This window comes from Geospiza fortis, unplaced genomic scaffold (assembly GCF_000277835.1).
Source record: "Geospiza fortis unplaced genomic scaffold, GeoFor_1.0 scaffold70, whole genome shotgun sequence".
Lineage (NCBI taxonomy): Eukaryota > Metazoa > Chordata > Aves > Passeriformes > Thraupidae > Geospiza > Geospiza fortis.
The window spans coordinates 942,109-954,843 of record NW_005054317.1 but is presented as its reverse complement, the minus strand read 5'-3'; the positions used below and the strand labels follow the sequence as shown (position 1 = coordinate 954,843).

The 12,735-nt window shown below is 43.9% G+C and overlaps 1 protein-coding gene across 1 annotated transcript in view; it reads left to right on the top strand.

Moving 5' to 3' along the window:
• The window catches only part of GXYLT2 (glucoside xylosyltransferase 2), a 15,397-nt gene extending 5,550 nt beyond the window's left edge, over window positions 1–9,847 (top strand). The window contains exons 3-6 of the mRNA XM_014306728.2: window positions 639–890; window positions 2,233–2,356; window positions 5,192–5,364; window positions 5,901–9,847. Of these exons, the coding sequence (XP_014162203.1) occupies window positions 639–890; window positions 2,233–2,356; window positions 5,192–5,364; window positions 5,901–6,083 (732 nt within the window). The 3' untranslated portion in view covers window positions 6,084–9,847. The remainder of the gene's footprint in view (window positions 1–638; window positions 891–2,232; window positions 2,357–5,191; window positions 5,365–5,900) is intronic.
• Window positions 9,848–12,735: the final 2,888 nt, after the last annotated feature.

Below are 12,735 nucleotides of genomic sequence, written 5' to 3'. Positions count from 1 at the left end.
AGGAACTGCTGAAATATCCTGGCTCTCATCTGCAGTTACACCCTTCTGACCTGACCAACTTTACTGTGGTTATTCCTCATACAGAATCTGGTAGCAGAGCTCAGAATACGACCTGGTGTATTTTAATGTGACATTTCTGTTTAACAATCAAATTTTGTTCTTCAGGGAGATGCACATATGTTGGTGATCAATGGGGTTGTCTTGATTAATGTGAAACAGTTGTATATTTTAATTATATATGAAGGTAAATCTAAATATTCTGGTCTCCTGGGTTACCTGGGTTACCCTTTCTGCCACTGGAGATCTTGAAAATAGCTCTGTAAGTACATTTTATTTCTGAACAGGTACTAAGTAGTCCTTGCAGGTATTTTTGGGAGCTCAGTGAATTGCTGCTTCAGAAGAAAGTTAATCCAGCCTCAGTGCTCTGGTAGCTGCTTTATTGTGCGGTTCAAAAAATACCCTCAGCAAACAGCAAGCCAATAATCTGATAACTGTTGTTCCTCTGTGTAGTTACATTTAGCTGATAAATCAATAACCTCTTCCAAATGATCAGTTTAAAGTAAAAGTGCCTTTTGCCAATAACCTTTGTGTTCGTCGCCTCTCTGGTTTGTTTCTCATGCTGTGCGCAAACCCCAAAGGTGATTTTGAAGGATGTGGATTCGCTGCTTTACGTGGACACTGACGTGCTGTTCCTGAGGCCCATCGATGACATCTGGCAGCTCCTGAGGCAGTTCAACTCCACCCAGCTGGCTGCCATGGCCCCCGAGCACGAGATGCCCAAGATTGGCTGGTACAGCCGCTTCGCCCGGCACCCCTACTACGGCAGCACCGGCCTCAACTCCGGCGTGATGCTGATGAACCTGACGCGCATCCGCAGCACGCACTTCAAGGTGAGAGAGATGCAGCTCTTGCACAAACTCAGGGTCGGTGTGCTTTAGTAACCACATTTCTCCTCACAGAGAAAAGCAAGGCGGTCTTCCCAAGAGTACTTCTGGGATTCATGTTCTCTGAACCTCAGAGAACGAGTGAAGCAATTTTTATCTCATTTGCTGTGCCTGTGTTTGTGCCAAGGTAGAATGCAGTGTGGAGATTGTTTGCCCACAGTGATGGTGTTTTGTTTCCTTGGCCTGTCAGGGCCAAGCGTGTGTGTGTTGGGACTGTTGGTGTGCAGAGTTGAGTTCTTGGCAGATTCAGTTTAGATGTAATGTAATAATATACTATAATAAAGTAATTAATTAGCCTTCTGATATCAATGGAGTCCTCCTCATCATTCCTCTCCTTGGTCGGGGCATTCCCTGCAAATACTGTGTGTTTTCACATCTTGGAAAGCTCAGTGTAAAACTGCATGATGTTCGTAATACAAAGAATCAGAGAAATATGGAATATGTATAATTGGACACTAAAAGCTGTTGTGAACGTGATTATTAAAATAAATGAAACTTCCTCAAGGCTGGAGCAGTGAGAACTTGCAGCTGAAGCAGTCTGGTAGCAGTGTTAAAAATGGCTTCCCCAACTTCTTACATTTCCCTGAAAAGATACATGAAAGAATAAAATAGATCTTCAGTGCAGTAGCTGTATTGTTTTTAAAATTGGAAAGCTTGATGTGAATATCCAGAGAAATTGGTGATTTCTGCATCTGTTGAATAGAATTTGCATCCTGCTGCAGATAAGTGACTCTGTGAACTGGTGTAAGTGAGAAGGGAACATTTTCATGACAAATCTGTGTTGTTGAGCACGTATTCTGTAATCACTAAAACTTTGCTCACCCCAAGGGGTTCCTCAGACAATGCCAGGGGTTTCCCACATTGTTACTGGAACAGCTGGAGGAAAAAAAAACCCCAAATATTGCTCTTCATACCATAATTCCCAGGGAGGATGATCTTTAGTCTGTAATTTTCCTTGCTTTTATACATTGGTTTTCACCTTGTCCCCGCATTTTCCACTTTTTCACTTTTTTCCCCTCCTGTTACTTGGAATAGGAAGATTGTGAATAGCAGGAGCTGACATCAGAGCTGGGCCCAGGAGACTTTGTTTTCCTCTTCAGATAAACGCAGTGAGTTCTGCTGTTACAGCCCTGTCCAGGTCCAACATTTCCTGGCAGTTTTTCAGTTTTCACCTGGATGTCCAACATGGCTTAGCCGAGCTTAGAGATTTGTGTGTGCCCACTCTGGGTCAGATACCACAGCACTGATCATGATTTTAACCCCTTGCTTCTGTTTTCCTGCCCTGCAGAACAGCTTGATACCAGGTGGCTTGACTTGGGAGGAAATGTTATATCCATTGTACCAAAAGTACAAAAATTACATCACATGGGGAGACCAGGATCTGCTAAATATCATTTTTTACTTTAACCCAGGTAAGGAATGATTCTTGGAGTCTTCATTATCTGTGTTGGGGAAATATCTTGAGCTTGATTTTTTTAACTGCTCTTTGTTATTTATAATATGCATAAATACTCTGGTATGGAGTTATTGTGTAACTGCATCCTCAAAGGATTTATAACTTATGAAAACATTTCTGACATTGCTGCAGGTAATGGGGCTTGGACTTGGTTCCATTGAATATATAAATCTGTTTTCTGGAGGTTTGGAAAAATAATGAGGTGTAAAAGTAATGATGAAGTGAAGGGGTGAAGTTCATGTCATGTGTGTGCTTCAGGGTGTCACTGGACCAGGGTGTAGCTGCAAAAATGTTTTTGTTTCAGATATTTATCTGGATGTTAAAGTGCCAAACTTTCTGCAAAGCTAAGCCCCACTTCTCTGAAATTCAGCTGGCTTGTGATAATTATGCAAATCAGTAACAAAGCTAATATAGACAGAAGGTGGACACAGCCACTGGAATATCTCACCTAAAGCAGCTTCCAGCCTCTGAGCTGAGTGACCTGGCCTCAGCAGGCACCAGATGATGTCATGGATGTCCTGCTGGTGAGAAATGCAGGGATTTAAACACTGGAGCATAGCACACACTTCCCAGAGAGGCTGAGAACTTCATTTCATGCTTCTAAATGGATGCTGAGTATCCATCCCTACTGCTTCTGGTTTCCTATGTGACCTTGTCACCTTAACTTATTATAAGAATAAACCAAGTTTGGAATTATCTTTATTTATTCTGCTCCCCTTTCTTTTTCTCTGAGGAGTCACAGGGTAGGTAATTGGATATACCCAAATCCAGGCAAACTGCTGAAGTGAGGAGAAGCAAAGCAAAAGGCAAACATCTGTTTACTGCAGACAGATGTCAAACATCAGTGTCCCATAGATTACTCCCAGTCCTAGAGAAAAATAGAATGGGAATTAATTTCTAAAAAGAAACAAATGTTATGGGAGCATGGTCTCCTGGAGAAGGAAAAATATGGAGCCAGATTAGTTGTGAAGTCAGACACAAGCTGTTCACTGTAGTGTGCAGGAAAAAACACAAAGACTGCAAAAAAACTTCAATATTGTGATGAGTGTTCTCTATCAAAGCTATATGTGGAGACTCCTCTGCACCACAGTCTGTCCTTTCCTCAGAACTAGTAAAGAATTTTTTATTAATTGTGTAATATCAGACTGCTCAAGAAAAGAAAATGAAAGAACTATGTACCATTAGCACAGAAAACTGGATTTTCTGAAGTCTTCAGCTCTGGGTTATTGAGACTGGCTGGGAGGGGAATTGGCCAAGACTGCTGCAGGTGCCTTTTATGGATGTGAGTTAAAACCACAGAGAGCTCCGTTCCCTGGGCCTGAGGAGCTGCTTCCTTTGCCCATCTCCAAAGACTGCTCTCCCTTTCTGGAGAACTCTGCTGGAGAGGCCTTAAGGGAAGAAAAGGTCAGAAAGTTTTTCTTCTGCTTTTCAAGAACCACACAAGACCAGCTGCAGGCTTCCAGGGAAGCTGGGAAAGGCCAAGGGAAGAATTCAATCTTCAGTGCTTCTGCCAATGCCCTGCTGGCACCAGCCATCATTCATTGTTCCCCAGGGCCAAGGCAGAAAGGTTGCAGGGACTGGAGTGATTTATGACAAGCAGATTGCAAGCACGGTGTGCATGGAGTTTAAAAAAAATCACCAGGAGAAAGGGAGTTATGAGCCCTTTTGAGAAATTAGGCTCATCTCTAAATAACCTAGACCTGTGAAATTAATGGATGATGACTCTTTGAAGGGCTGTGGATAAAATACACCACCCCTTATGCTCTGCTGTGTAACAAATTGTCATGGCCTCTGTGACAGCTTCAGCAGCAATCACTGGATATACTTTGCAAGTTTTCCCTTGCTGGCTTCAGGAGGAGTCTGGATTTTTCATGACCCCACTGCCATGTGTGCTTCCCCAGTCGTGCCTGTCACTCCAGAGACTCCTTCCTACGGCACAGGGTGCTGGACAGTGCCACCTGCTGTGTGCTCTCTGGTTTGGTTCTTCCACTTCAGCTTTCTGAAGGGCTCCCTTGGTTTGTGTTCAGTCCCAGATTTTGTGTTGTCCTGTCTGTTCAGCGTCACTGTCAGATTTTCTGAAAAATCCTCTTTGCCCAGGATTTTTCTCCTGGGAAGCTGAGAAGCCTCAGAGAAGAACGAAAACAATATTATCTCGTTCTTCTCTCCTGTTTTGCTGCTTTGGTCTGGAGATTGTTTATCCAACAGGTGGTTGTTTCATTGGTTTCATGGGAATTGTTTTGACTTAATGACCAATCACAGTCCAGCTGTGTCAGGACTCTGGAAGCAGTCGCGAGTTTTCATTATCATTCTTTGTAACCTTCTGTTTGTATCCTTTCTCTATTCTTTAGTATAGGTATGATATGATATGATATAATATGGTATAATATGATATGATATAATATGATATTATATTATATAATATAATATGGTATAGTATAATATTATATAGTATGATATAATGTAATTAAATAGAAATATAATATTAATATAGTATAATATCATATAAATTTAATATAACATTAATATAATATAATAGTAAATTAGCTTTCTAAGAACATGGAGTCAGATTCTCAATTCCTCCTTCGTCCTGGGGACCCAGCAAATAGCACAGTTCAGGACCAGCAGCTGGGGAGTGCAGTCACCCATGAGGGAAGGAGGTGTCTCTGTTGGGGATACTCGCAAAAGATGTCACTGAGCATTCCCCGATCATCGGTGCCAGGCTGGTTTAATTTGCTGTAACTCTTGTCTGACGTGTCTCCTCTCCTTCCCTGTGCCCTGCTGGCATGGGCAGAGTGTCTGTACGTGTTCCCCTGCCAGTGGAACTACCGGCCTGACCACTGCATGTACGGCAGCAACTGCAGGGGGGCGGAGGAGGAGGGCGTCTCCATCCTGCACGGCAACAGAGGTGTCTACCACGACGACAAGCAGCCCACCTTCAAGGCCCTCTACGAGGTGATCCGGGATGTAAGTGCTGCCTCCCCAGAGCCACTCCCTGTGCCCCAGGGTGGGTTCACTCACGTTGCTCTGCCAGCCATCAGGGTGGGTGGTTGTGTTTGGGTACAACCCACCAGACACAAATGAGCATGGTTGTTTCGGCTTCTCATGCATTTGAGGTGGTTTAAACCTTTTTCTGTTGTATTTTAGTAATCAGAAAGGCTGATCAGTTGCTTTTCTGTAGTACTGAAGGTAGAAAAAGCTGGAGCGGAGTTTCTCATGCTGGGGCTGCAGCTCTGGTCCATAAAAAAATTCCCAGGAAAGCTTGTCCTCCCTGAGCACCTCAGGCCTCCAGGCACATAGAGGGCAGAAGCTTGTCTGTAGGAACAGGCTGGGATGTTGTGTGTGTACAGCTCTGCTTGCCAAAACTCCTGTTTCCTTACAGTATCCTTACATGAATAAAATTCCTGTCAATGCAACTCTCAGGCAGGCAGGATGTGAGGTGATGGGGTTGGTGACACTCAGCAGGTGAAAACTAAAAATTCTTTCTTGTTTCTTTTCCTTAGTTTCCATTTGAAGACAATCTCTTCCAGTCCTTGTACTACCCTCTGCAGTCGAGGTTTCTGGATACAGTGCACACTTTATGTGGGAGAATTCCACAAGTATTTTTGAAGCAAATAGAGAAAACAATGAAGAAGGTGTATGAAAATCGTGTCATTGTGTACTTGGGGGCCAACCACAAATACTAACTGTAGCTCTCTTACACAGAAGTTTTAAGTCATGTACTCAGAAGGATATAAATGAAGAATATGAACTCTTTTACTGAAACTCAGAATTAAAATATTTCTTTTTCCAATTTTCTAATAACCCTTGAAATTACAAAAAGCAGGAAATCCTAGAAGCCTACTGAGATTGTTGCTGAGAACAGCAGGAGAATCCTTTCTTTGTGGAGTACAGTTGTGGCCTGCCTCCCCAGTCCCTTACAGTTTAAGAATGTATTCTCTGGCTTGGTAATGTGAATTGCAAGAGGCACAGTCCAAGACTATTGTCAGTGAAGAGTGCAAACCCAGGTACTGTTGATCCATCTTCTTTAAGTGCTATTCTCTGCACAGTAAAGGCAGTTTTCACTGCCAGACAGTTTTCCATCCCTGCCTTGGGAGATGGCCAGTGCTGCCCCTGACTCCCATCTCCTGCATGGAAATGTATTTCTGCCTGGCACTTCCATTTCTGGGACCACAGAATTCTAGAATGGTTTGGGTTGCAAGGGACCATCAGGGATATCTTGTTCCACACCCTGCCATGGGCAGGGACACCTTCCACTAGATCAGGTTACTCCAGCCCTGTCCAACCTGGCCTTGGACACTTCCAGGGATGGGGAGGTTGAGAGCTTTATGCTGGAATCAAAATGAATAGCCTCAAAGTGGAAGAGGATACAAAATGGCTTTGATGTTTATTTAAAATACTTCATTTAGCTTAAATTTCCAAGGTATGATCATCATCTTGTGATAAGCACAAAGAGCTTATTTAAACTGCAGCAGCTGAAAGATGCTTGGGACCATTCCCTGGGGAACTGGAAGTGAGGATACTCCTGCAGAGCAGCTATCCAAGAGCAGACTCACTCCCAAAGAGCAGTGATCCAAGAGCAGACTCCCAGAGGGCATTTTCTAGGTGTAAGCCCCATGGGTGTGTGTAGGAGTGCTTCAAGGAAGCAGCAGAGAAAATGATGTTACTTTTCAAGTCTGTTGAGCAGAAAACATCAGCCATTACTTGGAACTGCTCATTTTTGTATCTAACAGGCAAACTAGGAGCTGGGTGAGATAATAGAGCCTTCCCCTAATGAAAAGAAAACTGGCACAGATGGGATATCCTGTTCATGTACCATACATTGTTATAGAGAACTCTGGATGAGGGAAAGGATATATTCCCGAAGTTTCTGGAGAATTCTGAGGAATTGCAGTTTTGGGCATTCTCCCCTATCCAGTCAGGATTTCATATGAAAACAGCAGGAGTCTCCCTTTTGTCTCACCCATTTCTCTCTCCTCGTGTGGTAGTTCCTGAAAGGAGGGAAAACATGACCTTGGTGCTATCCCAGGCTGTCAGATAAGAGCCTGTGCACGGGATGGAGTCCCAAGAAGGTTTTCCCAAGCCCTGGAGTGTGAGAGTGTGTGTGACACAGCCTGGCAGAGAGCAGGGCTGCAGGCAGCTGGGCAGGGCAGCAGTGGGACAGGGCCTTGGAGTAAGGGACAGCAGAACTGCAGGACCTCGCAGGAGTGACAGGAACAGAAACCTTGTTTGCACCTCTGCTGCAAGTCGTAATCACAGTTTGGTTAAACAATGTGCTCTGACTCCAGCCCTTATCTCACAGTGTTTGCCACCGGAGTGTAAATTGACTTGTGAAGGACAGAGGCAGCTAACTCGACTGTTGTGATTGAAAGCCTGGGAGCCAGAAAGTCATTTAAACTTGAGCAGAGATGCCTTTCCAACTTGCCTTAGGATTTTCTATTTCAGTTGCCAATTTTTAAGCAAGAGTACACTTCTACCTACTGAGAGAAGTTTGAAATGTAACCCAAATGGTCATTGAAGATTTCAGAACCAAAAGGCAGAGAAAAGAAGGTAAAGCTGCTGATTGAAAAAGTCTAAAATAATGTATGGCAGGTAAACCTTTAGGCCAGCAATTCTGAGAGCTTGTGTAAAGTATTAGCTTGCTTTTGGTCTTTATTTTCAAGCGTCAGGGTAAAGCTGACACAGGTCTAAGGAGGCTGGTGGAGCTGCATGCTGGGCAGGCTGAATTCCTGATTTCCATGGTGTCTCCAAGGCACAGAGAGCTGCACAGCACAGTCGTGCTGCCCAGACAGTTGCAGCCCCAGTGCTGAGGCTCTGGAGTTTGGGAGGTTGAGGTTGTGTAAGCTGTGGTTCAGCACAGAGAACCCTGCAACCACAGGCACATTCAAATGAAGGAGTGGAATTCATTACAAAACAAAGGCATTATTGCATATGAACTGATAAGAGATTAAAGCAGTGCTTTTTATGTTCGCAGGAGGTGCTACATTTTGTTTAGGAAGAACTGAGTTGTGTTCTCAACAGCTATTAAATATATGAAGTACTTGCTTTAACATGAAGACTCTTGTTAATGTAATATCAGCTGGCGGGAAGAATGGGGGAGGTTCCCCCCTGCTGGGCTTTTTCTGAGGAAAAAAGCAATAATTGGAGCTCTCCAAAGTGTTTTAAAACAATTACATAACTTTGTTTTTTGTTGTTGTTAGAATTATTAATTTATATTTCACTACAGCTTCCAAACCCATGTTATATTTTATTTTTAACAGTAGTTGATTGTAATATTCATCTTACTTAGAAACCAGTTTTAATTAATTTTGTATTTCATACTTGTGGCTAATTCCATGTTAATTAGCCTTCATTTATCTTAATAATGGGATGTGTAAATACTTACAAAGACTTTATGTCCTCATTTCCCCTTCCTCTCCTGTGTTTTGGTTATTTCAGTGGTATAATGGATAGAGCTCACCAGCATTTTGCTTACAGGGGAAACTGGAAACTGCTCAGTGTGTGTGTGTGTGCACAGCACGAGCACGTGTGTAAAAAATGTCCCTTTTCTCTGTCCCTGAATTGCTTGTGGATTTTTCTTTGACAAGTGCACTGATTGTTACAGCTCCCAAGGAGGCTGAGCAGTGCATTTCTGAGTTGAGGATGATCCCTTGGCTTACAATACAAGTAAATGGAATTTTAAGCAAGCTCTGTAATTTGCTAGTTTTCTTTTAAATACAAGATTTTGTGCTGGTCTGGTTGGGATAGAGTTTTGTAGGTGTGATGTTTTAGTGTGTGTATACTGGCTTTGACAGCAGGGAACACAAATAAATGTTCCTCTTTTACAGTTTTACTGTAGTGAAAGAGTCTGATATTGGATATAAAGAGACAAATACATTTAACTTCCCCCAAAGTGCTCGTGTGTCATGCTGCAGCTCCAGCTGTGTTACGGTGAGCATAGATCAGAACCTTGTCTCAAAGGAAGCTGGAGTTTTATCTTCTGCTCTTTACTGTTTGTCCATAATGTTTCACTCTCTGGAGATCATTTAGCAGCATTTCCTCTCCCTGCTTCTTGTATGCATTTTTGTAGGGTCACTGCTGTGCTGTCCTTGCTTGTGCCATCTCTGTGTGACAGAAGCTGCTGGGCTGTCTGTTCAGCCAGATCCTGGTGCTGACACTTCCCAGCTGGGTGATGTGTTGGGCTCAGCCTCAGCTCTCTGAAATCAAGAATAAAACTGTCATTGACATGGATGGGCAGGGGTGGGCCAGCTGTAAAACCCCAGCTCTGTGTGGGTTCTGGGAAGGCTCTGGGTGTGTGGGGTGTGTTACACACACACGGTCACACTGCTCGGTGAGCCCGGGTTTTTCACTTGCAAACCTGGCTCCAGCCAGTGTTGCTGTGGGGAGAAGAGAGATTTCCCAAGCTGGGAATAAAGTACAACTAAAGAAAGAAATAAATCTTGACACTTTATCAACTGTCAGAGAATCATTTTCTCCTCTCCATCAGGTACAATAAAATGTGATGGTAGTAAATAGAGAGTGAGCACCCTTCCAGAGGTGAGATGGGATGGGGCAGTCACCAGGATCACATTTCCCACTGCTCTTGGGGCAAGTGCTCGTGTGTGCTGGGATCAGCCTGCACCTCCTGCTGGCACGAGATAAGGAATCGTTATCTCTGCTTCAAAAGAAAGAGTGATGTTTGGAAATTTTGCTTTCATTCTTGATCAGAATAAAAACCAAACTGTCAACACTTCCTTTGAAATGAAAATGGAGACAAAACACCAAATTGAGAATCAGCATGGAAGATGAACAAAGCACTTTGTTAATGGTTTTTTTTTGAGGTAAAATATTTTGGTTTGACTTTCACATTTCTGTAAACGTGCCTTAATTGCTGCTGTTACTCCACTATAGCCCAAAAATATAGTTTTGGTAATTAATGCTGAAATAATGACACAGGAATGACATGGCTCTTTATTTTAAAGACCTGTTCTTGTAGAAGCGTCTTCTCCTGAATCCTACTGAAAATGTTAATTCCCTCCTGTGAGGGTTAGAACTGTGCACAGCAGGTGCCCTCTCAGGGTCCACACCTTCAGGGAAAGATCTCCTTCCCATTGTGCCCAGCGCTTCCAAAGAGCACCGTGGTTCTCACACCTGAGGCTCCAGGTGAGAAAACAGGGCTGGTTTTAGTCTGGCTGGTCCCAGAGTTTGTGATGTCAGGAAGCTCCTGTCCCAGGGATGCACTGGGAGGAAGGTCTGAAATACAGCTTGGAAAGAAAACTGCTGGCCAGTTTGCCAGGAGCTCTTGGATTAATAGGAGACAATCCCTGGGGACTTGCTGGGGCCAGTGGCTGAGCCAGGTAAAGCCTGGAATGTTTGTCACATTCCTTGGTTTTTTTGTATCTCCTGTGGATAATCTTTCAAAAGAAGCAGCTCCCACAAATACAATTTTTCTCTTTTCAGCCTCTTTTTTATAGGCACTGTGTGTGAGCTGTTGTCATCTTTTGATACTCCCAAGTCTTCCAGATTTTTTAAAAGCACAATAAAGATTTTTAGTCGTTTTCTCAGAGGAGAATTATAATTTGTCTCAAGGTGGCTGTGATATACTTCAAAGGAAAAAAACAAACAACTTTCCTCCCAGAGATCCATGATTTTTAGTGTCAAGTTATTGTACCATACTCAGGTTCTGCAGCTATAAATTTAAAGAAACCAAACAATTTATATGCTCCTTTTAAAAATTCTTTGATGTGTATCGATGTATAATTTTTTCTGAAGACCTAAGTGGGCCTTGAAATATAAGATGGTTGTCATTTTCTTATTGTTCTCACTGGATTCTGCTGCATCTCCCTTGCTTGAATGCTGCATTGAATTGCTACAGATTGTTTCAAAGCACAACAATCAATTTTGGTTCAAACTGGGTGGAAATACCTTACAAATTGCTGTCACACTTCAGTGAAGGGAAACTGCTTTAAGTCAAGTTGGGTCAGGGCTCTCTAGATACCTAATCTAAGCTTCATTACTGAGAGCAGAAATAGCTGCTGGTCTTACACCACAAATAATTTTAATTATTGATCCATGTCCAGAGGTTGAACAGCCTATAACTCTCAAAAAGTACGTTTTTAAATCTGAAACATAAATCTTAATGAGGTTTGTGTAAGTTTAGTGGAAGAAAAAAAACCCTGGATTGTTAAACAGTTTCTCATTGTTCTTTACTTAGATGTTTAAACGACCACATCTTCCCCGACAAGGTGATTATTGTTGGGTCTCAGTGAATACAAGCAGGCTGGGAACTGACACAAAATGAAATCATCCTCTCTGTGTACATTTTTATTACAAGGTGTGTCAAATACCTTACAAGGAGTAATTATAATTTATGTTTCATTAATGAAGAAGCTCAGGTGTGATTGCCTCACCCCTTTGCCTGAGATCACACAACAAACTGATGATGAAACTACCTACAAGCTTTTTGTGTCCTAGGATTACATTTAAACGTTTCAGCTTTGAGAATGGAAGGAAAAGGTGATTTGAACTTGTGAAAAAGGTGAACAGGAAAAGGTGAACTAAACTATTGCCCAGTTAGTGGAGGGGCCTGGGCTAGAACCTCTTGTCTGCTCCTTGCCTCACCTCGGGAGCTTGGCCAGGAAGGAGTGACAGCTCTGCCAGGGCTTCACATCCTCTCCTCAGAGCCAAGAGCTGGCACAGGATGGGCGAGGGGATCCTCCCAGGAGCACAGGGCATGTGTGCCAGGCTGGGAGAGGCAGGACGAGAGTCACCTGGAGGAGTCTGAGGGGAGAGAGACCTCACTGGGATCTTCACCAGCATCCTCACAAGGGGAAGTGGAGGGGACAGGTACCGATCTCTGTCTTCACTCCTGTGACCAGTGACAGGACTCGAGGGAATGGCCTGAAGCTGTCGGAAGGTTTGGGTTGGATATTAAGAAGAGATTCGTCCCCCGCAGAGGGTGCTGGGCACTGCCCAGGCTCCTCAGGGAATAGTCCTGGCCCCAAGGCTGCCAGAGCTCCAGGAGCCATTTGGACAGTGCTCTAGGGATGCACAGCGGGGATTGTTGGGGTGCGTGTGTGCAGGATCAGGACCTGGACTGGATGGTGGGCCCCTTCCAAGTGGGGATCTTCTGTGATCTTCTTGAGAATAAAAAGACAGGCACGTCCTTGCACAAGCAGGGGGGAGCGCAGTCACCCTCAGCCTGAGAGCGGGGAGGGAAGAACGAGCTCTCTGAGGGGCCGGCGCGTGAAGGGGAAACGGCTCCGCGTTCCCTCCCCGGAGGATCCGCACGGCGGGGCCGGCATGAGGAGGAGGATAACTCGCGGCCGGAAGAGAAGCCCAAAAAGAGCCGCGCTCGGC